This window comes from Pristis pectinata, chromosome 20 (assembly GCF_009764475.1).
Source record: "Pristis pectinata isolate sPriPec2 chromosome 20, sPriPec2.1.pri, whole genome shotgun sequence".
NCBI classification, from domain to species: Eukaryota; Metazoa; Chordata; class Chondrichthyes; order Rhinopristiformes; family Pristidae; genus Pristis; species Pristis pectinata.
In genome coordinates, this window is record NC_067424.1 from 34,719,959 (window position 1) to 34,747,091 (window position 27,133).

The following is a 27,133-nucleotide window of genomic DNA, read 5'->3' on the forward strand; positions in this document are numbered from 1 at the left end:
GAAGAGGAGGAGAGTTCAGGGTCGGGGGAGGTTTCGTTGAGATGGAGGCGTAGAGGTAGGAAGGGGAGCCCTATGCCGAGAACAGACCGCTCAGCCTCAGAGAGGGGGAGGTCATGGGGATGGTAAAGAGTCAGCAGGGGTTATTCACACTTACAGTGCAAGAAATATGTCATCCAATTTGCACACAGAAAGATTGCAAAAGAATAAAGGACCAGATATTTATTGATGTTTTCAGGGTTATTAGGAAAACTCCCCTGCCCTTCTCTGAAGCAGCATCATAGACCTTTAATATTGAAACATCTAAGATCCTAAGGGGAAATGACAGAGTAGATGTTGAGATGATTTCCACTAGAGGGACAGTCTTGAACAAGGGGACGGTCCTTTAAGATTGAGGTACGTGGGAATATCTTTTTGCAGGGGACGGTGAATCTCTGGATCATAAGGAGGGTACTTAAAGAGGAGGCAGATGAATTGAGAGCTACAGAGAGTTGAGGCCTAGGGAAATTCAGCCACAATAGTATAGATGTGGGGCAGGTTTCAGTGGCCAAGTGGCCTACTCCTGCTCCTCGTGTTCTTGTGTTTTAAGGTTTCCCTGGGAGACCAAACTAGCTCAGGGTTTAACTCTCATCTGAAGGAGAACAATATAGCATCAGTCAGTAGGCATCAGAGTGCCAGTACAGAGCAGGACCTGAAACCACACTCTTCTGATTTAGATAAGAGCACTACCCAACAAGCCACACCGATATCCCACTGAGAAACTCTTTGTCCTCCCATGTAAGTATTCAAGCCTGGACCCAGTGGGCGGAACCCTCACTCCTGCTGCAGGGATCTGGGCTCAGAATCCAGTCTGGTGCTCCAGCACGCAACTACTACTTTGAAGGAGCAACAGATAATCTACTGGTGGAAATCTGCAGGTTGAGCAGCATCTGTGGGGGTAAGAGAATTGTCGACGTTTCAGGTCAAAACCCTGCATTGGGACTAGGAGTGGAATGGGGAGAGACAGGAGCCAGAGGTGATTGGTGGACCAAGTGTGGTGGGGGGGAGGGGAGTGAGAGATGACAGACTGGTCGAGCCAGGTAGGTGAACACCCGCTACTTTAAAAGGGCTGTCCTTCATCGCATCAAACGACTGCCTCACCTACTCTCGCAGGCAGAAATATAAGAAGCCAAGCAGTATCTCAGAGAAGAGCAGGAGAGTTATTCCTGATGTCCAGGCCAGACGTTAGCCCTGAGTCAACACGAATTTTACTTATCTGGTAATTATTTCATGGTTGTTTTTGGAACACTTTATAAAAACCGGCTGTTGTGTTTCAATGCAGTCTATAGTTCAAAAGTACTTCATAGGTGTTTGGATGTTCTGAGGTTGTAGCAAGTGCAAGTTTTTTGTTGCGTAGGCGGCCCGGAAAACAGCAGATAGACATCTCATCTCTCGACTCAGGTAACTGGCAGTTACCCAGCAATCCAGAGACCATCATGGAAAGAAAAGGGGCTGAGGCAGCAAGGATAGAACATTGGCCAAGTAACGAGGACACCAGAAGCGATTGTGAAAGATTGTTCCTCAGACTGTGGGGAAGCCGACGATGGAGTTCCTTAGAGTCAGTACCAGGACCACTGCTTTACTTAATATATATTAATGAATCGGTCTTGTGTGTAAAGGCTACAGATTCCAAATTTGCAGGTGACACAAAACTTGGAGGTTCAGTTGAACCACGATGGTTGTTAATTCAGCATCTTGGGTTTTATAAATAGAGGCACTGAGTACAAAGGCAAGGAAGATATGATCAGCTTTTTGGTTCAGCCACAACTGGAGTATCGTGTCCAATTCTGGAAAGATGTAGAGGTTTTAGAGAGATTGTAGAGATTCCAGGGATGAGGGATTTTGGTTCTGTGGACAGATTGGAGAAGCTGAGGTTGTTCTCCACTGGAATAGAGGAGCTTGCAAGGGGATCTGATATAGATATTTAAAACCATGAACAGAGTTCCTAGAAACTGTTCCTATTGACGGAAGGGTCAAGAACCAGGAAACAGAATGAAGATGGTTGACAAGAGGATCAAAAGTAGCACGAGGGAAAGAGGGGCGGCGCAGTTAGCAGAGCAGCTGCCTCGCAGCTCCAGAGACCCGGGTTCAATCCTGACCTCGGGTGCTGCCTGTGTGGAGTTTGCGCCTTCTCCCTGTGACAGCGGGGTTTCCCTAGGGGCTCCAGTTTCTTCCCACTGCGGGTTGGGAGGTTAATTGACTGCTGTACGTTGTCCTTTGTGTGCGGGTGAGTGGTGGAATCTGGGGGGGAGTTAATGAGAATAAAAAATAGAATTAATCTAGGATTAGTGTAAATGGGTTGGCACAGACTTGGTGGGCCAAAGGGCCCGTTTCCATCCCATATTTCTCTCTGAAAAGCCTTTTTATGCAGCAACGGGTTAAGGTCTAAAATGCACTGCCAGGGGTAATAGTGGAGGCAGATCTAATTGTCGTGTTCAAAAGAAATCTGGATAGGCCTCCAAAAAGGAAAAAAAAGATAGCACGGTTTATAGGGAGCTAGCCAGGGAATGGGATGAAATATTACACAGAGCCAGTGGCAACTTGATAGGCTGAATGGTCTCCTTCTGTGTCGAGAGCATTCGGTGATTCTGTGGTCCCACGATCATCATGCTTAAACATCAAACCAACCGCCTCAAGGACGTGAAGGAACCACCTGCTAACTCTGGTGGAAGGGAAGACAGAGAAGAAGTAAAAGAAAAAATATCATAACTCACTGTGGCAGGATACGTTGTACAGCAAATGCACCAGCAAGCAACCAACCTACATTTGTTTATTCGTATATCTTTAAACATTCTGCAGGAAGACCATTTCTGCTTAGGAATGATTGAACACAAAAACAAACTGATTCTAAAGTTCTTTCTCCAGTGTCTATGACCAAGAAGAGCGAGAATTCTAGGCGCGGGCTGGAGGAACAGCACCTCACTTTCCGTCTTGGAACCTTGCAGCCTAACGGCATGAATATTGAATTCTCCTACTTTAGGTAATCCCCACACCCCTGTCTCCCACCCCCCCCCCCCCCCAAACATGCTTCTACTCTTCTTCCCTTTTCTAGCCTCTCTTCTTCTCTCTCTCTTCTTACCTTTTACCCATCCCCTGGTGGACCTGCTCTCACCTGCACCTGCCCATCACCATCTCTTACCTGCATCTACCTATCACCTCCCTGTGCCCACCCCGCCTCCCCTCTTTTGTCCACCTATCACTGCTCTGCTTTTCCCTCCTATATATTGGGCTTCCCCTTTTCCTATCTTCAGTCCTGAAGAAGGGTCCTGACCCGAAACGTTGACCGCCTGCTTTTCTCCAAAACGTTGCCTGGCCTGCTGAGTTCCTCCAGCATCATCAAGTTTTCCATCTAGATTCCAGCATCTGCAGTCCTTTGTTTCTCTGGCGTGAAATCACTCCCACTTCCCCTTCGAGTCAGTAGTGATACAACCAGAGGCAGACCTGATAAAACTGGAGTTTAATTTTGCCCAACTTCAAAGCCCACCACCCCTGGGCCCAGACTGAAGATGTTTAAGATCATGGAGATTAAGGATCTCAAGGTTACAACTCAAAGTGTTTCCAGCATTTTCTGTTCATATTTCAGGTTTCCAGCATCTGCAGTTGTTGATAACCTCTACACAAAACTGTCCTTTGAAAAGGTTCAGTATTGCACTGAGTTACATAAACCAACTCCACATAGTACAATAAAATAAAATCAAAGTCAAATTCAACACAAGTTCAACAATGTCCTTCCCTGTCAACCCATCCCTTCAATGTTCTTCTCACTAACAAAATTGGTAGTTTGCCTCACAGTCGGGAGAACCATTCCACACACTGGTCTAGGAACAGCCTAAGAGTGTCATGCTCACAGATTTAGCCAACGTCCTGAATATCTTTGTTTTCATCCTTAATCACATTCTGTCTCACATTCAAAACAGTAAGGTTTCCTTTGGGTGCTCTGGTTTTCTCCCACATCCCAAAGACTAGCAGATTGGGTGATTAATCGGCCATGGTAAACTACCCCCAGTGTGTCAGCGAGTGGTGGAACCTGGGGGGAGTTTATGGGAATGTCAGGAGAGTAAATAGGATTAGTATAGGATTAATGTAATTGGGTGCTTAATGGTCAGCACAGCGTAGTAGGCTGAAGGGCCTGTTTCTGTGCTACATGACTCTGTGACTCTAGGCAGTGGTGGAGTGGTAACTACGAGGAGAGAGAGTGTTCCCCTGGGACCTCAACATTGACATCGTCAGCTTATGAATCAGTGGTCCTCCAAGTGGAAGCAGCATTGCGGGCACATTGGCAGAGAACACACTTAGCAAGGAAGACTTCATTATTCATAAAGGTGGCTTCATTGCACCCTTGCTGACTGAAGCCCTAAACCGTACTCGGAGTGGGGAACCTCAGTGTCCATCACTCAGAGTGGTTCAGTAGAATTGCTGCTGGACAAGACCTTGGGAATTCCCAGAAGGCGGCCATTCAGCCCCTCAGGCCAGTGCTGCTTTGCCATAAAGATCACTACAAAACCAGCAGGGAAAGCTAACTCCTAAGGAAACATAAGCAAACCTGTGACAAAAGAGTCCAACACTTACCTCTGACCCACAGACGTCATGTTGTGCACTGGATGCGAGGCCAAACTGCGTAAAGTGCCAATGACGCTAGCCTTCTGGTCGATTAGAGACAGTAACACTGATAAAACAGAGGGAAGGTATAACTGAGCTGCATCTCAAAGTACCTCCAGCCCTCCAAACATTTCACTTGATGATGAGAAAGAATGAGGGACAAACGGAGAGAGAATCAGTGGGTCAAAGGGAAAGAGAATCAAGTGAGGCAAATGGATGGAGAACTGAGGGGGGCAAAAGGGATGGAGAATCAAAGGGGCAAACAGAGAGAGTAGAAAGGGGTGAAAAGGAGAGAGAATTTAGGATGAAAGAGACAGCCTAAGAGTGTCATGCTCACAGATTTAGCCAACGTCCCGAATATCTTTGTTTTCATCCTTAATTACATTCTGTCTCACATTCAAAACAGTAAGGTTTCCTTTGGGTGCTCTGGTTTCCTCCCACATCCCAAGGATGAAAGAGAAAGTCATGAACAGAGGGAGAAGCAAATGGACAATGAAAATGAGTGGGGGATTCAATGCACTTTCTATAATTCTTCTGTGCTTCTACACAGATTTCCCACTTCACTCAATGGGAGTATTGGCCAGCAACCTGCTTCCAGATGTCTTCCAACGCTAACTAAAAGGGTGATCTGGTGGTGGTAGTGCAGCTGCCTCACGGCTCCAGAAACTCAGGTTCAGTCCTGACTTCGGGTGCTGTCTGTGTGGAGTTTGCACCTGGCAGGGAATCATCGGTGATCAAGAGGGCCGAGGTTCCAGGACAGTAATCACGGAGATAGGTTCGCAGGTGAACCTGAACATTGATGTCGAAGGAGGAAGACTATGGTGACTCTTCACGATCAGGTGGCTGCCTGATGAGAGCTTAACGTACTGACGTAGGGGTGGATCCTGATGCTGATTTGGAAACCAATCTAAACAGTTGTCAGTACGGAACATCCTGCAGAAACTGTGGGACAGGGACACTATGGATTCTGTGGGTTTTTTCCCCTGAGCAAATGTTTCCAAACCATATGGCAGAATACCTCATTGCCAGATCTGTCCAACAAGCACCAAGACCTCGCTTGGCTGGTGGTGAGAGGTGCCCTCCCAGTCAGAGCTTTCCTCTACAGATGACACATCACCCCCAATGTATGCTGCCCTCGGGACGGCTGCAGGGGAGAAGAAACGGTCATGCGCCTCTTTGCAGACTGTGGATTTGCTAAGAGGGTGTGGAGACGGATGCGAGGCTCCATGTCCTGGTTCATCCCCAGCAGCTGCATGACAGAGGACTCTCTGATCTACGGGCTGTTCCCAGGTACACACACCGAGACAGACATCGAGTGCTGCTGGAAGGTCATCAACTTGGTGAAAGATGCCCTTTAGTCTGCCTGAAACTTGTTGGCCTTCCAGCACAGCGAGATGTCCGTAAGGGAATGCTGCTGACTGGCACAGTCCTGGCTGCAGGAGTACGTGCTGAGGGATGCACTGACGCTCGGTGCAGCCAATGCTAAGGCTCTGTGGGGAAAGACCACAGTCTGGGCTCCTTCCGCTACCGCACATGGAGGGGCAGAGGTGGGTGGGGAAGCCCCTTGAACAATGAAAGGGTGCATCACCCCAGGGGGCCACGGGAGTGGCAATGGAGCTGTTTGTTTGGGTGTTTTTCTTTAAGTTTTACACAACTGAATGGAACAATCATGAATGTCAAGCTTTTGTATTTTGCACTGTTTTCTTCCTTTGTATATATTTTTTTTATTATGAATAAAGTTTATTTTTGAAATAAAAAAAGTTTGCATGTTCTGTGACCACATGGGTTTCTCCAGTTTTCTCCTGCATGCCAAAGACCTGTGGGTTGGTAGGTCAATTGGCCGCTGTAAATTACCCCTGGTGTAATATGGGTGGTAAAATTAATTGAAACTTGGAAAACTAGTGGGGATCTGAGATTGTACTGAGAGACTCAGTGGTTTGAATGATCTCTTTCTATATCATTAAAAATATGGAACATGAAGTATGAAATTAGGATCACCCGGCACTCTGAGTCATTAACTGCAAACCCTCAATTCCAACGAGGTCTCAGTCCATGGATAGAACAACATCTTGCATTGATATCACAGTTATAACATAGTTTTACACCAGAAAACTCTTCAGTGGAAATATCAAACTAAAATTTGACATGGAGCCACATAATCTATTGGAACAAAGACAAAGATGAAGGTTTTAAGGAGTGCCTTAAAGCTGGGCCTTAAAACAGACAAGTGAACGGACGCACAGGTTCAGTGTAAAGATTCCACTGGGAGAATTCCAGAACAAGGGGGAAATGAAATCAGCCAAGTACTCCAAACTGTAGAAAGGGTTGTTGAGATTTGAGCATCTTTCCCTCATACAACTGTAGATCCTGAGGGACAAATGGAGATTGAGAGGTAGAATTTTGTTAGGTTATAACAGCTATGGATATAGAGCAAATGCAGAAAAATGGAGAGGAAATTCAGATTTGATCCAGTAGAAAGGGGGATATCTGGGGTTGCAGGTGTTCTGAATCCCAATAGGAAGTTGGAGCCAGAGGATTCATAAATCCCTGGAGACATGGAATTTCAACAAAATGGAAAGGAGTGATGTGACCTTCAAAGGATGGAGAAACATACAGGACTTATACCTTTAGGATTCCAGACCATGGGCCAAGAAGGTCGGTCTTCTAGTGAACCAGCTTTGGACCTCCCTTCAGGTTGCAGATGGTGGTTGGTTTCCTCAGCTCTTGATGGAGAAAGACAGCGGAGACTCCTCTTATAATATTGATTTGATAAAATCTTGGCTATAACAGGGGCATCAAGACCTAGCATGTCTGAAGACAAACACAGGTTCTATGTAAATCACATCTGAAGTGATGGCTTCACTCTTTCCCCAAAACTGAGGAATAAGATAGCATTCAAATACAATGAAGTAGGCATTCAGGGATAGGAGGTAAAAGTACAGGTAAGAGCATCGTGTACATACCCAAATCATTCAATGTAAGCACACTATTTGTCCAAAAATTATAAGGGTTTTTACTGACCAAATACTTTTAGCATTTAATTTTGACAGTATGTTTTAAAGATGAGCACTTGGATATAACATCACTAGTAGACAGGTTTGCATTTTATGTTGAATATTTTTCCTGATCAATTTGCGAAATAACTCTGGCTACAGTCTACATCTATCATTGATTAACTGGGAAGAAAGATGTTGGGAGAGAGAGTCTGTGAACACCATATAAATTGGGAGGGGTGAGAGGGAGGTGAGGGCAGCAGATCTGAGAGGAGTTGCCCCAACAATATCCCTACCCTGAGTTGTGGCAGAGCACAGCTTTTAAGTATCAAAGGCAATGAGTTCAGCTGGAAATACCAACCTCAGGCTTCCCCCCGAGATCTCAATAACCACAGAAACTTATCTTCAGCCACTTCATAATATCAAGAAATGCCTGAAAGCACTGGATATAGCAAAGGCACCAACATTCCTTCTCTAGTACAGAACACCTGTCTAGAACTACTTGGGCATCTCACAAAACTTACATCACAGAGCAAAAAACTGCGGGAGGAACTCAGTGGGTCAGGCAGCATCTGCGGAGGGAATGGACAGTTGGGTTGAGACATCATTTGGACTGACAGATAGAGGGGAGACAGCCGATAAAAAGAGGTGGAACAAGAGCTGGCAAGCGATAGGTGGATCCAGGTGAGGAGGGGGGTTAGGAGATGGAGGAGGGGAGAGTGGGAAGAGCGACAGAGATTGGGAGGTGATGGGTGGAGGCAACAAAGGGCTGCAGATTATAGAGTTTGATAGGATAGGAAGGTGGAGCGTGGAATCAAGTGAGGGAGGTGGGGAGGGCAGATGGGAACAGTGGGGGGAGGGGACACAGAGGGAGGAGTGTGTGGGTGACAGGCAGATGGGGTTTGTGGAGGAGGGGCTGAGCATCCTATGGCAAGTATCCCAACTACTAACACCCTAAGCCATTACCTTCACCTACAAGGCACAAGCCAAATGTGTGATAGAATACTTTGCACTTATCAGCTCCAGGAAATTAGGAAGCTGCTTGCCTTCAACGACCCAATCCACCATCCTAAGCATTCACGGCTTCATCACCGCTGAACGCTGGCTGCAGTATGTACCGTACGGAGAATGTGTGCTTCAAAGCTACTTCAGCAACATCTCCTAAACTCCTGACCTCTTCCAACAAGAAGGGCAGCAGGTGCATGACAACACTACTAACCAGAGTCCTCCTCCAAGTCACACCCCAACCTAACTTGGAAATATATTGCTGTTTCTTCATTGACGGTGTGTCTAAATCCTTGAACTCCCTACCCAGCACCAGGGATCAAACAGGGGTTGATTAGGAATAGTCAGCTTTGTGTGGGGAGATCGTGTCCTATGAATTTGATTGAATTCCTTGAAGAAGTAACCAAGAGCGTCAATGAGGAGATGTGGTCTGTATGAAGTTCAGTAAGGCCTTTAATAAGGTTCCGCATGGTAGGCTGCAATGGAAAGTTGGATCGCATGGGATCCAGGGAGAGCTGGCTAATTGGATACAGAATTGGCTTGATGGTAGGAAGCAGAAAGCGATGGTGGAAGGTAGTTTTTTTGGACTAGAGGCCCCTGACTGGCGGTGTTCGCCAGGGCTTGCTGCTAAGCCAAGTGCTATTTGTCATCTATATCAATGATTTGGATGAGGATGTACAAGGTACTGTTAGTAAGTTTGCAGATGACACTAAAATAGGTGGTATCATTGACAGTGAGGACGGTTATCAGGATCTACAAAGGGATCTTGATCAGCTGGGTAAGTGGGCCAAGGAATGGCAAATGGAGTTTAATTTGGATAAGTGCAAAGTGTTGCACTTTGGGAAGACAAATGAGGGTAGGACTTTCACAGTGAACGGTAGGGCCCTGGGGAGCATTCTAAACAGAGGCACCTAGGAGTACAGGTACATGGTTCCCTGAAAGTGGCATCGCAGCTGTACAGGGTGGTGAAGAAGGCTTTTAGCATGTTTGCCTTCATCAGTTGGGACATTGAACATAGAAGTTGGAATGTTATGTTCCAGTTGTATTAGACGTTAGTGAAGCCGTATTTGGAATTTTGTGTTCAGTTTTGATCACCTTGCTATAGGAAAGATGCCATTAAGCTGGAAAGAGTGCAGAAGAGATTTATGAGGATGTTGCCGGGACTTGAGGGACTGAATTATGAAGAGAGGTTGAGCAGGTTGGGACTTTTTTCATTGGAGTGTAGGAGAACGAGAAGTGATCTTATAGAGGTGCATAAAATCATGAGGGGCATAGCTAGGGTTGATGCGCACTCAGGGTTAGGGAATCAAAACTAGAGGGCATAGATTTAAGGTGAGAGGTGAGAGATTTAATAGAAATCTGAGGGGCAACTTTTTCACCCAGATAGTGGTCAGTATATGGAATGAGCTGCCAGAGGAAGTGGTTGAGGCAGGTACATTATCATTTAAAAGGTACATGGACAGGAAAGGTTTAGAAGGATATGGGCCGAATGCAGGCAAATGGGAATCTTGGTCAGCATGGACCAGTTGGGCTGAAGGGCATTTTTCAAGTGCATTTAGGGATGTGCATTAAATGCAGACCTTGCCAGAAATACCCATGTCCTGAAAAATGAATAAAAGATTAACACTGATCATACCTAACTCACTGTACATTGGGATTTTTACTTTACTGTACTCCTACAGTATGCAAGGCAAGCTTTTCACTGTACCTTGGTACATGTGACAATAATAAACTAATTCCAATTCCATTTTTATAGCTTACTTACAGGAAGTGGGAACGGCAGGCATGGCCATTTATGACCCAACCTTAAATGACCAGTGAGAAGGCAGCGATGAGCCATGGTGAGGTTTCAGGATTTTGGTTAGTGTGTTCTTGCAGCCGTTACTTACTTGGCGGAAGTCGCAAATTTGGGTGTGATGTTGAAAGAGCCTCACCAAAAAATACTGGTTAGGCTCAAATCATAATTGTCGAAACAAGTTTAAGGTCTCTCAGCAAAACTGTTCATCACCCAGCGATTAAGTCACGTGTGGAAGATCCTGAACACAATTAGTGTTTGAAAGGTTAACATGGACTCGGTGGGCCGAAGGGCCTGTTTCCAGTTGTATGACTCTGCGACAATACATTTGTTCGCCAGTGGTGAAGGGGTTGAATATTTAAGGTGCTGGATGGACTCAAGATGCAAAGCATTTCACTGAATACCCCAGTATTTATTTATAGGTCATAGAGTCATACAGCACGGAAACAGGCCCTTTGGCCTAACTGATCCATGCCGACCAAGATGCCCATCCTATTTGCCAGTGTTTGGCCCATCTCTCTCTAAATGTTTACTAGCCATGCACCTGTCCAAGTACCTTTTAAATGTTGTTCATGTACCTGCCTCAACCACTTCCTCTGGCAGCTCATTCCATACACTGACCACCCTCTGGGTGACAAAGTTGCCCATCAGGTTCCTATTAAATCTCTCACCTCTCACCTTAAACCTATGCCCTCCATTTTTTGATTCCCCAACCCTGGGAAACAGACTGTGCGCATTCATCCTATCTATGCCCCTCATGACATTATACACCTCGATACGATCACCCCTCATTCTCCTAGGCTCCAATGTAAAGTGTCCCAACCTGCTCAACCTCTCTCCATAACCGTCCCTCGAATCCTGGCAACATCCTTGTAAAGCTCCTCTGCACTCTTTCCAGTTTAATGGTATCTTTCCTATAGCAGGGTGACCAGAACTGATCACAATACTCCAAATGCAGCCTCACCAACATCTTCTACAACTGCAACATTCCAACTTCTATAGTCAGTGCCCTGACTGATGAAGATCGGCGTGCCAAAAGCCTTCTTCACCAGCCTGTCTCCCTGTGACGTCAGGTCTGCCACATTTCAGTGGTTACACTCTCAGCTCTTCAGAAGGTAATGGTTCAAGTCCCATACAGATTATTTCAAGACACAGATACATTACAGAGCCAAGGGCAGAAGTGGAAAAAACAAATCTACAGAATCTTGTGTAAAAACATGCAAAACAAGTTCAATGGAAGTTGGTACTCACTGTTAGCCAGCAGGTAAAGCAGGGTGTCACTGTAGCCATTCCAGAAGAACCTCTGCAGAACCTAAAACAAGAACGATAGTGCTGAGCTCCATTACCCCAGTCCCTTCCCTCACTTGGGGTGCTGACCACTGACAGGGCTGAGGGTTAGATCACACTAGTGAGTGAGATGGGGCGTTACAGCATCCCAGGGAGGGAGTCGAGGGTGTTCCAGAACCCAGAGTGTGGGACAGGGTGGTCACAGGACCCTAGAGGGTGAGACAGGGTTTATAACTCCTGGAGGGTGAGATGAGGGTTTATACAACTTCAGAGATTGAGGTGGGGGCTTAGAGTATCCTGGGGAGTTATGTGGGGGTGGGAGGGTGGCAACATTTTCGCACCAATCTGGGGGGAGAGATGGAGGTTTATAGCACTCTCAGGAGTGACCATTCTCAGGAGCAAGGTGAGGGTTTACAGCAGTCTGGAGAGGGGCTTCTTGCATTCTGTGGGGAGAGAAGGTGATTTAAACCAAGATGGGGCTGTACAGCATTCCAGGGATTAAGATGGGGGGGAAGAATATGAGTATCCCAGAGAGAGGGATGGGGATAATAACCCCTGTTGAGTGGGATGGGAGTGCCAGGACCCTGGAGAATGAGATGGGATTTACTGTACGGTCAAGCCTTCTTATGGATTTCCATAAACCGAAAGGTTTGCCAGTTATCTATCTCAAGTGAAGCATGCAAGAAGGAAAAACAAAGAAATATTTTCCGACTCTCAGTGTCCTTAAATCATGGAAGGACGGAGTCCAGCTATTTAGGACACATGTGGTTACCTGAATGCGTTGAACAGTGTTGGGATTGTCTGGAAACGTTCCTTGACAAAATACTGTTTAGCTTCTCCCATACAAGGCACGGTTAGTAGGTCTGCAGATGATACTAAAATAGGTGGTGTTGTAGATAGTGTAGAAGGACATGAAAAATTACAGGGGGTTCTTGATCAGCTAAATATGTGAGCTGAGGATTGGCAAATGGCTTTGAATCCAGATAAGTGTGAGGTATTGCATTTTAGGAGATCAAACCAGGGTAGGACTTGTACAGCAAACGGTAGGGCCCTGGGGAGCATTATGGAACAGAGGGACCTAGGAGTGCAAGTGCATAGTTCATTGAAAGTGGCATCACAGGTAGACAGGGTGGTGAAGGTGGCGTGTAGCACACTGGCCTTCATCAGTCAGGGCACTGAGTATAGGAGCTGGGAAGTTATGTTGCAGTTGCAATAAGATGTTGGTGAGGCCGCACTTGGAATATTGTGTACAGTTTTTGTCGCCCTGTTATGGGAAAGATGTTATTAAACTAGAAAGGGTGCGGAAAAGATTTACCAGGATGTTGCCTGGACTTGGAGGCCTGAGTTACAAGGAGAGGTTGTGTAGACGAGAACTTTATTCCCTGAAACATAGGAATTTGAGGGGTGACCTGATAGAGGTATACAAGATCATGGGACGAGCTCACTGGGCAACAAAGTCAGCATAGACGAGTTGGGCTGAAGGGCCTGTTTCCATGCTGTATGACTCTATGACTCTAGTTACTTTACTGAGTGTCGCTACCCTTAGGAAACCATATCTCTGTACATCAGCAATCCAGGAAAAGAGAACAGAGGAAAAGCCTTTAAACTTCTGGTGTCATCAGGTAAACATCAGGTTCTTCCACCCAGGGCTAGAAGAATGAAACAGATGAAACCAGATACCCTGCTTATAGGCAGTGCTTGCTGAGGGTTTTGGGGAGGATAGGAAATTCCTGTGAAAGGAGTCCTTGAACAAAAAGATTACCTTGGAACGGGGTGGGAAGAGAGCCAAGGTGACGCGACGCAAGTTTTCAGGGGTGAATGCGAAGCTGCAGTTGGCAAGGCAGAAGAAGAAGCAGTCAGCAAAGTCCCTGGGGCAAATATCAATCTCTCCTGCGAATGGGGAAATGGTGATGGTGTTCTTCTTATCACACAGAGGCTGGCTGTTGGTTAATCCTCCATCAATGTAATGCTGACAAAGAAACCATAGGTGTTAACATTCCAGCAAATAGGTCCTTCAAGACTTGGCTTGCATGGCATCAAGTAGTCAAACCAAGCTACACTTGGTGATGGACACTGAAGTCCCCCAACAAGTGCTCCATGCATTTTCTACACTTTGTGCTTCCACCAAATGTTGCTAAATGATTCATCAGATGAGAAAGACCATCATCAGCAGGAGGTTCTCTTGCTCCAATGCCAGAAGAACTCAAGGGGCCCAGATTCAATGATGAGGACTCTTGGGGCCAATCGTTCAGACCTACAATGCTACCATTTCTGATGGGTCTGCAATGCTAGTGGTACAAGACATCTAGGGGACGATGATGGGGGATGTTAGCTCTCCAATTTTAGCCATTCTCCACACTTGTTATTGAAGAGGACTTTGCTGTGTTGATTGGGTCTTTGGGAAGCTTGATCCTCAGTGGCCCTTCCATGATTGTCTTGTTAATGTGGTTTGACGCAACTGAGTGATGTGCTATGCCACTTTATGGGCAGTTAAGAGTTACAATGTTGATTTGAGCCTAAATGCCAACTATATACTTCCCTCATCTTTTGGTGTAATGTTTGAAACCCTTTGGTCCCTTGGCACCAGCTCCCTATCAGAAGAGGATTCTAAGGCTATAGCTAGAATATAGACAACTCACCTCTTTATACTGACCATCTCCTCTCAAGTCAGATGAGGGGTCTCGACCCAAAACATTAACTGTCCACTTCCCTCTGCAGATGTTGCCTGGCCCCCTGATTTCCTCCAGCAGCTTGTTTTATGCATCATTCTTACTTCCCTCAGCAACTAGAATACAATATGTTGACTTTTCCTACATTTGGCACAATTTTTTGACAAACTTTTTGTACCTTCGCTTTATTTTTAGAGACACAAGAGACTGCAGATGCTGGAATCTGGAGCAACAAACAATCTGCTGGAGGGACTCAGCAGGTCGAGCAGCATCTGTGGGGGGGGGGAGGGGAATTGTCAACGGTAATTAAAATGCCAACAATTCCTTTCCTCCCACAGACGCTGCTCGACCTGCGGATTTCCTCCAGCACACTGTTTGTTGCTCCACTTTGCTTTTATCTGGTCTAATTTCCCTGCTACTTTACAACTAAAAAACCACGTCCACAAACAGAACTTCTGTCAGTAGTGATTAAAAGACAGAATTCAGGACTGATCTCAGGAACAGGTACACTTTAAATGAAAAGGCTTACATATGATGAGCGATTGTCAGCTCTTGGACTGCACTCATTGGAGTACAGAAGAATGAGAGGGGACCTCATAGGAATATTTTGAATGTTGAAAGGGCTGGACAGAGTAGATGTGGCCAAGTTGTTTTTTTTGGTGGGTGAGTCCAGGACAAGAGGGCACAGTCTTAGAATTAGAGGGTACCCATTTAGAACAGAAATGAGGAGAAATTTCTTTAGCCAGAGGGTCGTGGATTTATGGAACTCGTTGCCACATACAGCTGTGGAGGCCCGATCATTGGGGGTATTTAAGGAGGAGATTGATAGGTATCTAATTAGTCAGGGTATCAAAGGATATGGGGAAAAGGTCAGGAATTGGGGCTAGATGGGAGAATAGTTTAGCCAATGGGAAGGTAGCGGAGCAGACTCAATGGGCTGAATGGCCTACTTCTGCTTCTTTGTCTTGTGATCTTGTGGTCTTATCAGGCAGGTCCTGCAATAGGATCCATTAAAAGACCAGAAATTTAAAGGATTTAAAGTGGGATTCACTATGCCGAGATAGTCACAGCCTTAGTGTTTACAGGGATGTGGGGAGAGAGGACCCGGTAAATTCAAATTGCTGACTCAACATCAGGAATGGAATCTTAATTACAAATAAAAACTGAGTTGCTGCAACCCTAAAACTTGCTGTAGATAAAACAGAGAAGGGGAAGGGAGTAACAACTATCCTGCCCCCTACTCCTCCTCTCCTAATAACTCTGAACTTCCAGAACTTCTACATAATTAAAAACAGTGAACTCTTCAAGCAAATCTCTCTATCACTCCATGACTCCACCAGCTCACAAACTGAAGTTCCTGCTCCCAACTTCTACTCAGCTTGAAAAGCAATTATAGGTCATCCCCTCTCTCCCTGACCCCACCACCACCCCATCCCTACTGTACAAGGAACCTCGTTGGTCTCCTATTTCCCTGCCCTTCCCATCAACACTGAAGATATAGAACGTATTTTACTAGGTTACTCTGCTGCGTCTCAATGATGAGATTTTTGTAAAATAAAGGGCTCAAGGGGTTAAAAATTCAGGGCTAGAGCCCGTGGAAAGCTTAAAAAGTGCTGAAACAGATGGTGTACAGAAGTAAAGGTATGGACGCACAATATCAGGATAACAGGATGTGTAAAGAATGAATAACAAGTCTTTGTTTGGTAAGAACTTGTCAGCAAGTGGCTGTAGATGTCCTTGTAGCCGAGGATAACAAGTAGTACAAATTAAGGAGTAGCATTGTAGACATTGTAGACCACCACGGAATGTGAACACCCCCATTTCCCACGTACTCGAACTGTATAAATCTTTTAGCTAATCAATGTACAGACAGACTCCCTTGGACTCTGACCAGCTGCAGCCAACAGTGAGTCGGGGTAACACGGAGTTCTCTATCTCTGCAGAGAAATAAAGAAGCTTGGTCCTGAAAATGTTTCTGAGTGATGATCTCGGTTTATAGTAATTAAGAATCTGGCAATAACATTTGGCGCTGCGAGCAGGGTCTCAAGAGAGGAGTGAGGGATCGGCGATGGGCGGAATAAGTGGTTGATCCTGGACGGTGGAGCCGGAGACGGACGGGCCCACAAGGTGAGTTTACCTTGGTCCCTCTCCGACTGACTCTGTGACATGGTTACCCCTCGCCCTAGTTTGACCTCGCTACCTTGATGAGACCCACGAAGGACCTGAATCGATCTGAACAAAAAGGGGTTAGAGGCCCTGTGAACAAGAGTGAGTTAGAGGCTCACCGAAACATATACCAGTATGGGACAGAAGATGGACAAATCAGGGATAGAATCCCCAGTAAATTTGATGTGTAATGAGTTGCCAGAATTTCAGAGGGAATTACGACAATAGTGCGCCCAATTAACAAAGAAACTAGGGGAAGAAACTTGGCCAGAAGTGGAAACATCTAATAACCCAATGGAAAAATAAGGCTCAAGAGAAAAGGGATCAGTTTATGTTAACTAGTCGGAGGAATAATGCGTGTCAGAAAGGGATAACGGTATGCACTACAGATGGAAAACCAAAGGATGGGGAAACACTGAGAGTGGAGTGTGAATGGGCAGATAAAAGAAAGAAAAGGGAGAAGGGATGAGAGGAAAAAATAGGAAGGAAAAAGCTGAAAGAGATACGGAGGAAGGTGAAAGGAATAAAGGAATGGGAAGGCGCCTAAAAACTAAGGATCCGAACACCATGTCTGGCTTCCCAATGTTGCTTGAGGGGACTGATCCTGACGAAAATAATGATTGGATGCCCAGACCCCTGTATCCACCCTTGCCCTCCCCAGTTACGACAGCCCCCCCCCACCCCAGTTATACCAGTTTGCTGTTAGCAGCGACCACGTCCGCACCTCAGGGGTTGAATATGATGGACCTATCCCTGAGAAATTTACCAAGACTGTAGGAGAAAGGACCAAACAAAAAGACACAATGCAGGACCGCCCCCAGAAAAAAAACTTGCCCGTCCAAAACCCACAAACTGACTCTGAGGAAGATGAAACAGAGGAAGAGGGGAATGGCAGAGATGGGCCATATCCACTGGCCGCTGGTGAAAACCAGCCTGCCACGTTACAAGGTTATACTCCATGGGAACTGCAAGAAATGATAATGATAATGAATCAGGCCCCAGATAGGAAACAGAATCCTTCCCAATTCGCCCATTATGTACGGAGAACTATTCAAATGTACGGGGCAACCCCACAGGACACGTTCAACCTCTGCTGTGTGATCTTAAATCCCGATGAGAAACGAGGATGAAAGGACCAAATGGGGTATCCGCCCTTTGAGGCCCTGCAGTGTGCAAATCCCCACGACCAACAACAGGTGGACACTATAATTACAGCCCTTGAACGGTCCCTGCGACAACCCGTCAATATGACTAAGGTACTGAAATGCAGACCTAAACCCAGTGAAAGTGGTCCGGAATACTGGGAAAGATTCGTATCTTGCTATACAACCTTTGCAGGAGATAGAACATAGAGCAGTACAGTACAGCACAATACAGGCCCTTCGGCCGACCATGTTGTGTTGACCTTTAAACCTCGCCTAAGACTATCTAACCCCTTCCTCCCACATATCCCTCTATTTTAAATTCCTCCATATGCTTATCTAGTAATCTCTTGAATTTGACCAATGTACCTGCCTCCACCACCACCCCAGGCAGCGCATTCCATGCCCCAACCACTCTCTGGATAAAAAACCTTCCTCTGATATCTCCCTTGAACTTCCCACCCATTACTTTAAAGCCATGCCCTCTTGTATTGAGCATTGGTACCCTGGGAAAGAGGCGCTGGCTGTCCACTCTATCTATTCCTCTTAATATTTTGTGCACCTCTATCATGTCTCCCCTCATCCTCCTTCTCTCTAAAGAGTAAAGTCCTAGCTCCTTTAGTCTCTCCTCATAATGCATCTCTCTAAATCAGGCAGCATCCTGGCAAATCTCCTCTGCACCCTTTCCAACGCTTCCACATCCTTCCTATAATGAGGCGACCAGAACTGGAGATCTCTGCCATTTCACTGGTAATTTGCCACCCCTGTTAAATGCCATACTCCTGCAATGTGTCTCCCCGAAACTTGCGGATATGATCAAGAGTAATAATATGGACTGGCCAGATCGAAACCGTATGCGCAGAGCTCTCACCCATTACTGGGACTCTAGTACCGAATCCAAACCCCAGGGGCGTTCTGTTAAACATGAATATGTACAACGACCAGCAAGCCGACCACGGCCACCGCGCTCTGCTGTTGAGTCCACCCCCGAGTGAGACCAGGACCAGTTCCCAGACTTTACGGTCCAGGCCCCTACGGCTCAGGACCATTGCTTCAGATGAGACCGGGCCCTCGTCGACCGCCTTTGGTCCATAGACCGCCTTTTTTGGGACCACCACGGACGCAGCAGTGGCCCCACCGTCCACCAACTCATGCTTTTCTTGTGGCCGACTAGACCACTGAAAAAGCGACTGTCCCACTGAAGGGTTACCGTCAGGAGGAGCCCGACGCACCTCCTTCTCCATGACTAATCCATTGCTTACCTTTCCTCACTGCACTACCCTTAATCCATCCACCTTTCTGGACGACCCCACCCCCTCTCCCTTCCCCACCCCCTCTCCCTTCCCCACTCCAGACCATGACTGCCTTCTCCGAAATCAGGCCTTGACGACAGCCAGGGCAGCTTTGCAGGATAATCCTTTAACCGCCGGCGATCTCACCCTCTAAGTTAATGGCAGCTCTTACGTTGATGCCAGAGGGCAGCGCTGTGCGGGATATGCGGTGGTCACGGACAGTGAACTCCGAGAAGCGGCGGCATTTGAGGCCCCCGCTTTCAGCGCAGAAAGCTGAACTCTTTGCCCTTACACGGGGCTGCATCCTGGCTTCTGCACAATGGGTTACTATTTACGCAGACTCCCGGTATGTCTTTGGGGTGGCCCATGATTTTGGAGCTCTATTGGCAGCACCGGGGCTTCCTTGCATCCTCGGGCACCCCCATCAGTAATGTCCCACTCGTTATAAACTTACTGAAAACCTTGGAGTTACCCACCAAACTGGCTGTGGTTAAGTGCCCGGCTCATACAGGGGGCACCGATCCCGTTTCCAGCGGGAACGCCCTGGCCGACCATCATGCCAAGCAGGCAGCACAGGAGCGGACTCTTTTGATTCTTTGGGGATCCCTCCAAGCTGAGATACAAAACACGACGGGTCTGCCAGACATGGATGCTGCACCTACGTTGCAGGGGGACGCCCCTGAGACTGAACGCAAGCTATGGGAAGCGCGAGGTTGCCGCTATTGTCCACAGAAATGTTTATGGCTAACCCCGGCGGACCAAGTTTGTGTGCCCACCCAATTTTTACCATTATTGATTGACTATGTCCACACCCGTACCCACCTTGGCAAGGAGGAAATGACAAATAATCCGTTGCAAACCTGGTGGCACCCGCAGTTTCGTCAGGCGACAGAAAAAAGGGCCGAGAGCTGCTTGATATGTAAAAAGAATAACAAGGGACGAACTGTACCCCAGGGAAACCCCCTTGCCAGGTGGACCATTCTTGTGTCTACAGCTCGATTTTATCGAACTTCCGCGTGTACATTGCTATAAATATTGCTTAGTTATTTGTAGACGTGTTCAGCCGCTAGATAGAAGCTATTCCGGCCACCAATGATACCGCTCTGACGGTGGTAAAGATCTTGTTGAGGGAAATGATTCCACGGTATGGAATACCCGAGGTGTTAAACTCAGACAACGGACCATATTTGATTGCCAAAATAAATGAAGAAATCTGTAAGGAACTGATGATTAAACAACAGCTCCACCGCTCACATCACCCGCAGGCAGCTGGGGTGCTAGAAAGAGCTACTGGAAGATTGAAAACGAAATTGGCCAAATTATCAGCAGATACCGGGTTAAATTGGTTTAAAGTGCTCCCCTTAACATTGTTTCACCTGAGGGTGACTCCGCAGACCAGGTCTGGATCATCAACTGCAGATATAATCTCTGGCCGACCCTTACGGAACCCATGGGGAGCTACCTCCGGTATAGCCATTAGAATGGACCTCCACATGTTGGGAAGTGAGATGGGAAAGTATCTTGAACAATTAACTAAATCCCTCTGAGTTTTGCATTCACAGGTACAACAGGCACTCACCCCGGACCCAGGGATTGACAGGCACAGCGAGTACCCTGAGCTCAGCCCGGGGGATTACGTGTTGATCAAGAATTGGGAACGCAGAAGGCTGGAACCGCGGTGGAAAGGACCCTTCCAGATTCTACTAACAACACACACCGCTGTGAAACTTGAAGGACATCCACGGTGGATACACCGCACAGACTGCAAAAGAATCAGCAGTGAGATAACAGACTTTAACAAAAGCGACCATGGCCAGGCTCTTAGTTTATGAGTGTCTTACAGGCTTGATGATATTAATGGTCCAACTCAAAGGAGATGACCGATACCTCTGTAGTATTCCAGCCAATACCTTCCTATCCCTGAGCCACGAATACGCGAGGTGGAATAATGTGTCCTCTTGTTGGGTAGGCATGACCATACCAATGCATGCAGGAGAGAAGGGGGTATCCCACTGATCCCTGTACCTCTGAATGAGACAGAGACCGAGGCATTCGGTTCAATAGTGACCCGCTTCCGCAGCTGGTTCTTTGGCCAAACCTTGAATTTGACAAGTGGTGTAGTTAAAGTGGGACCATACAGTGTGAGCAGCTTGAGGCCAGATAACGGCATGACCCATCACCATTCCTCTGTGGACGGAGGACTCTCTGTGACAGGGTGTTTCGAGGGATGGTGGTTTCCGGAGTACAATTTAAGTAAGAGTAATCCACGTAGCTCCATGACCGGTGGACAAGTGCTGGTGTAAGGAGCAGGAAGGAGGAAAGGCAATAGAGAGCGTAAAAACCAGAGTACGGAATGGGTGTCCGGAGAGAGCACCTCAGAGGGAGTCCCCTGGACCCTAAACGGGACCTACTGGATATGTGGTAATAGGGCATATCCCTGGCTACCATTGAATTGGAAAGGCTGCTGCTACCTGGGGTACGTGATGCCCTTTATGCATCATGCAATCCAGCTGAGGGATAGGCCACAGCACCCAAGAAGCAGGAGGGCCATTACAGAATTATAACGCTTTGGAATGATTGCCTTCCCCTGGTATGGACTGCAAAAGCAGCCCGAGAATTGATAAGCATGGTTTCCGCATTAGAAAAGTTGGCTAATGACACTGCCGATGGCTTTGGGGAAAACACAGCAAGCCCTGTCAGGGGTTACGGCAGAATTGGTGGCAGTCAGGACGCTGGCACTGCAAAACAGAACGGGTCTAGACCTGTTACTGGCCGAAAAGGGAGGTACTTGTGCTATTATTGGGCAAGAGTGCTGCACCGATATCCCGGACGAATCAGAGGATATTACTCACCTGGCCGACCACATTAGGAAGACGGCAAACAACATAAGGAGGGTGGGGGAACAGTTCTAGAATTACAACCCCCCCATTTTCATGGTGGCCCTTTGGTGGTATCCTCGGGGAATGGGGCGGGATGCTACTCCACTATGGCCTTATCCTGTTGCTTGTAATCCTCCTTGCAATCATTATCCAATGCCTATGGCTCCTCATTGTTCAATGCCTGTGCCAAACTGGCCTTCCATTGTAGAAATGTTATCATGAAATGATAAAAGGAGGGAATGATGAGATTTTTGTAAAATAAAGGGCTCAAAAGGTTAAATATTTCAGGGCTAGAGCCGTGGTAAGCTTAAAGAGTGCTGAAACAGATGGTGTACAGAAATAAGGGTGTGGACGCACAATATCAGGATAACAGGATGTGTAAAGAATGAATAACAAGCCTTTGTTTGGTAAGAACTTGTCAGCAAGTGGTTGTAGATGTCCTTGTAGCCGAGGATAACAAGCAGTACAAATTAAGGAGTAGCATTGTAGACATCGTAGACCACCACAGAATGTGAACACCCCCATTTCCCACGTACTCGAACTGTAGAAATCTGTTAGCTAATCAATGTACAGACAGACTCCCTTGGACTCTGACCAGCTGCAGCCAACAGTGAGTCGGGGTAACAACGGAGTTCTCTATCTCTGCAGAGAAATGAAGCTTGGTCCTGAAAATGTTTCTGAGTGATGATCTCGGTTTATAGTAATTAAGGATTTGGTGATAACATCATTGCAATCTTAGATACAATTACTGAACTCAACACTAATCAGGATGCCCAGACAACAGCTCATAGGCCGTCTAATTGAACGACATACCAAGCAGTTTATTAACCTATCTTATGCCCTTAGTGTCACTTAATAACAACTTTTAACAATCTTGTTTATAGCAATTTAACCAAAGAATACATTCAATTAAATTTGAGATGCAGTGGAAACTTGTTATCTCAGAAAAGAGATGGAAGTTGGTCAAACAACATGATTTAAAGTGATCTGATTAATATTTATATGCTCAGTTTTAATGGAAATGACAAGTTTCACATTCCAACTCTTAAAAGAGGCAGAGGATGGAATTAATGGTGCTTGACAAATATAGTTGCACATGACATGTATTACAGATGTGGTCATTGTACTGTCGAAATCCCATGTGTACGTGTAGGGAATTTTTTAGCTCATTCATATTTTCCACTACCTTCTATTCATTTAGAAAGTCATCAGATGGATCAGGGTCTGTGAAAAATTCAAGGAAATCCAAAACACTACAAAGACAAATGACCTTTTAAAGAATGGTATGAATCAATTTACTGTGATCTGAAGCTCATTTCCATGCATGCATTAATACAAGGGGATACTGTAATCATAAGTATCTCATATGATTGGAAACCAAGAGTGAGACAACTGAAGAAAACATTGTTAGCTTCAAAAACAAAATCTCAGCCCTCAGTGTCACTTAATAAAAACATTTTACAATCTTGTTTATAGCAATTTAACCAAACAATACAGTCAATTAATTTTAGATGCATTAGAAACTGGTTATCTCAGAAAAGAGACAGAAGTTGGACAAACTACAAAACTTAAAGTGATCTGGTTGCCCCAAGTGAAATAAATGCAAAGCAAGCAGATCAATGGATATTTACTAGCTTGAGACTTTTGCAGCAAAGCCCCAAGCTTCAGCGTAGAGCAGGTCAAGTTATCAACAGGCAGTGACTGAGCCATGCAAGAGATGACCATTCTTGCTAATTGCAACAGGGTCACAGGGACACTCCAAATCAGTCAGTAACCTTAAGACAACCAAATGGAAGAAGTGAAAAATAGAAATCCCAAGCCCTCAATGATTGCCCAGAATTACAAATGGTGCTAGGTTTGATTGACCTTGGTGTTCTTGGAATGTAAATGCAGTTGATTAATTTACCATAGCCACATTTGATATTACATTAGGTTACATGATCCAACTGCATGTCAGTGGAAATCCTGGAAGGAAAGCATTTCTGTTCCAATTATTAAGATCCAAGACTATGTATATTCAAGTTACTTCATACATGCAGTCCCTCCATTGAGTTGTGTGACATTATAGTAATAACATATCTTTATTAGTCACACGTATATCGAAACACACAGTGAAATGCATCTTTTGCGTAGAGTGTTCTAGGGGCAGACCGCAAGTGTCGCCACGCTTCCGGTGCGAACATAGCGTGCCCACAACTTCCTAACCCGTATGTCTTTGGAATATGGGAGGAAACCGGAGCACCCAGAGGAAACCCACGAAGACACGGGGAGAATGTACAAACTCCTTACAGACAGCAGCTGGAATGGAACCTGGGTCGCTGGCGCTGTAATAGCGTTACGCTAACCGCTACACTACCGTGCCTGCCCTTACTTCCATGGGATCGATTCAAAATAGACCTAGCAATTCAAAACTAGGCAGCCTGTGCCAAGAGCAGCACCAGAATTGCATTTCACCCTAATATACAACTCTGTGGCCTGCCACACATCTCTCACAACCATTACCATTAAGGCAGGGATAAACACTGGTTCAACTGGCAGAGCAGAAGAGCATGTCAGAAGCAGTACTCAGCAATCTAAAGTGAGTGGTAGCTACAACACAGGATTACATGCATGCTGAAAGGAAGAAGCAGCATGCTACAGGAAGGCAATCCCACAATCAACCAATCAGATCAAAGCTCTGCAGTCAGGCCAGACACAATCACAGATGATGAATGGATAAATGAGCACCTAACCAGAGGGGGCTCGAGATCCCCACCTTCAATATTGATGGGAGCAATCCAACAGATAGGATTAAAATGTTTGCAAATATCTTCAGTGCCAAGTACCCTGGGCTCCCTCCAGCAGTCCTTCCCTTATACAAGTCAGTCTTCAGCTGATTCAACCAATTTCAAGAGCTGAGAACATTGGACATCCTTGCTGTTGTACTAGAAACTTGCACTCCAGAACTAGCTGCAGCTCCAGCCTACTTATGTTAGTGCTGTCACAAAACTGGCACCTAACTTTCAAAGTGGAAAATTACCTCCATGCAGCAAAACAGCAAAATAACTCAATGCAGGATGGTGTGTTGGCTTTCATTAGTCGAGGTATTGAGTTCAAGAGCCACGAGGTAATGTTGCAGCTCTGTAGAACTCTGGTTAGACCACACTTGGAGTATTGTGTTCAGTTCTGGTCGCCTCATTATAGGAAGGATGTGGAAGCTTTAGAGAGGGTGCAGAGGAGATTTACCAGGATGCTGCCTGGATTGGAGGGCATGTCTTATGAGGATGAGTTGAGTGAGCTGGGGCTTTTCTCTTTGGAGAGGAGGATGATGAGAAGTGACTTGATAGAGGTGTACAAAATGGAAATATGGAATATAATGAGAAAATTCTGGAAATGCTCAGTGGATCAGTAAGCATCTAAGGAGAGAGAAACAGACCAATGACAATTCTCTGGAAGTGGAGATCTTAACTACAGCCCCTTGGCATCCAAGGGCATCATCCTATTGAATCATTCACTGTCAACAACTTAGAAGTAACTACTGACCAGAAATTTAGCTGGTCTTGCCATTTAAACAGATAACTGAGCAGGTCAGAGGCAATGTGACTAACACCCTGACTCCCCCAACTCTTTTCACCCTTAATCAGGTCAGAAGTGTGGAGGAACACTCTGCACTTGTCTAAGTCAGTGCAATTCCACCACCACCTGGGCAATGCCTACTACCTGACTGGTACCCAACCCACCACCTGAACTATTCATTCTCAGTTTTGCAGCAGCTCACTCAGGCATCAACAGCATTTCCCCCAGTCCGTGACTTCTGTGACCCAAAAGGAAAACAGCAGCAAGCACGTGGAAGGGTCACCACCTGCAAGTTCCTCATTCAAGGCATACCCCATCCCAGTTTGGAAATGCCTCAGACACATGAAGCTCACACCCTTCGTTGAGTAAATCCTGGAACTCAAATGCTTTTCCTTTCTACATTATATTTCCTGCTGTTTTATCGGTTTATATGTCACCCTTTCCCAATATAAATTCTTGCATTTAAACTGTGAAGGCACCCTCTCCATCACAGTTAGTAGTGGTCCAGGAACCCACCAGAATTCTGTGTCCCATAATCCCTCCACCTGAACTACAACGAAACTCTCCTGCCAACACAAAATTACAACTTTCCAAATTGATATTCTGCTTTTCAGCTATAAACGTTAATATCAAATTCAGGGGTACCATATAAAAATAAGGAAATACATATTTAAAATCGATCTGTCCATGCATCTTGGTCCTATTACACCCATCTACAACCTGTAGAATGCTATTTACCTTGACACCAGAGGTCAACTAATCCCAAGTGAGCACTAATCTGTGTGGCACCAATGAGTACATGGGAAGGCCTGATTCAACCTGTTAGTCCTAGAGTAATACAGCAGGGAAACAGGCCCTTCAGCCCAACTGGTCCATGCTGACCAAAATGCCCATCCAAGCTAGTCCTATTTGCCGCATTTGGCCCATTTTAAACTTTTCCTATCCAGGTACCTGTCCAAGTGACTAATAAATATTGTTATTGTACCTGCTCAACCACTTCCTCTGGCAGCTTGTTCCATTTATGCATCATCCACTGTGTGAAGAAGTTGCCCCTCAGGTCCCCTTTTAAATCTTTCCCCTCTCATGTTAAACCTCTGCCCCCTAGTTTTCACCTATCCATACGCTTCATGATTTTATGCACCTCTATAAGGTCACCCCTCAGTCTCCTACACTCCTGTAGATAAGGTCCAAGCCTGCCCAACCTCCCCTTATAACTCAGGCCTTCGAGTCCTGTCAATGGTGTCTGAAAATCAACATAGTCCAAGACGAATATATTCTTTCACCTTTAGAGGAAAGCTAGTTGGTAAGAGTCACTGCACTGAAAGGCGTGAGCAAGTTTTTAATCAAAGGGTAATTCGGCAACAAAGCAATACTGACACTTGGGTGCCAATGTTAAGAAATTAATATTTAGGTGACCCTGCAATATGGCAGTTCTGGTAATGGAAATTTATCCTTACAGAATTCACAACTCACTACCAAACAATCTGATGCCTGGAATAAAAATTCACTCTTACAAAATTTATTGAAAAGTAAATAAGTAGACACAAAATTTATATTTTTTTCAACTCACATTTCTTGACGCATGCAAAGATGATGCTGCTTTGCATTATGGAAATATCGCAATATGGACCGTATTCTAGGAGAGCAACCCTCCTGTAATGTGGGGGTTGCCAATGCATTGGAATAATTTTGCCCCTTATGGCTTGTTGCATTTT

General features: G+C 45.9%; 1 protein-coding gene across 1 annotated transcript in view; it reads right to left on the reverse strand.

Moving 5' to 3' along the window:
• Nucleotides 1-1,683: 1,683 nt before the first annotated feature.
• LOC127581052 (omega-hydroxyceramide transacylase-like) overlaps nt 1,684-27,133 on the reverse strand; it is a 30,266-nt gene continuing 4,816 nt past the window's right edge. The window contains exons 4-8 of the mRNA XM_052035111.1: nt 13,478-13,684; nt 11,680-11,740; nt 7,261-7,446; nt 4,606-4,702; nt 1,684-2,698 (exon numbers count right to left, since the gene is read on the reverse strand). Of these exons, the coding sequence (XP_051891071.1) occupies nt 2,557-2,698; nt 4,606-4,702; nt 7,261-7,446; nt 11,680-11,740; nt 13,478-13,684 (693 nt within the window). The 3' untranslated portion in view covers nt 1,684-2,556. The remainder of the gene's footprint in view (nt 2,699-4,605; nt 4,703-7,260; nt 7,447-11,679; nt 11,741-13,477; nt 13,685-27,133) is intronic.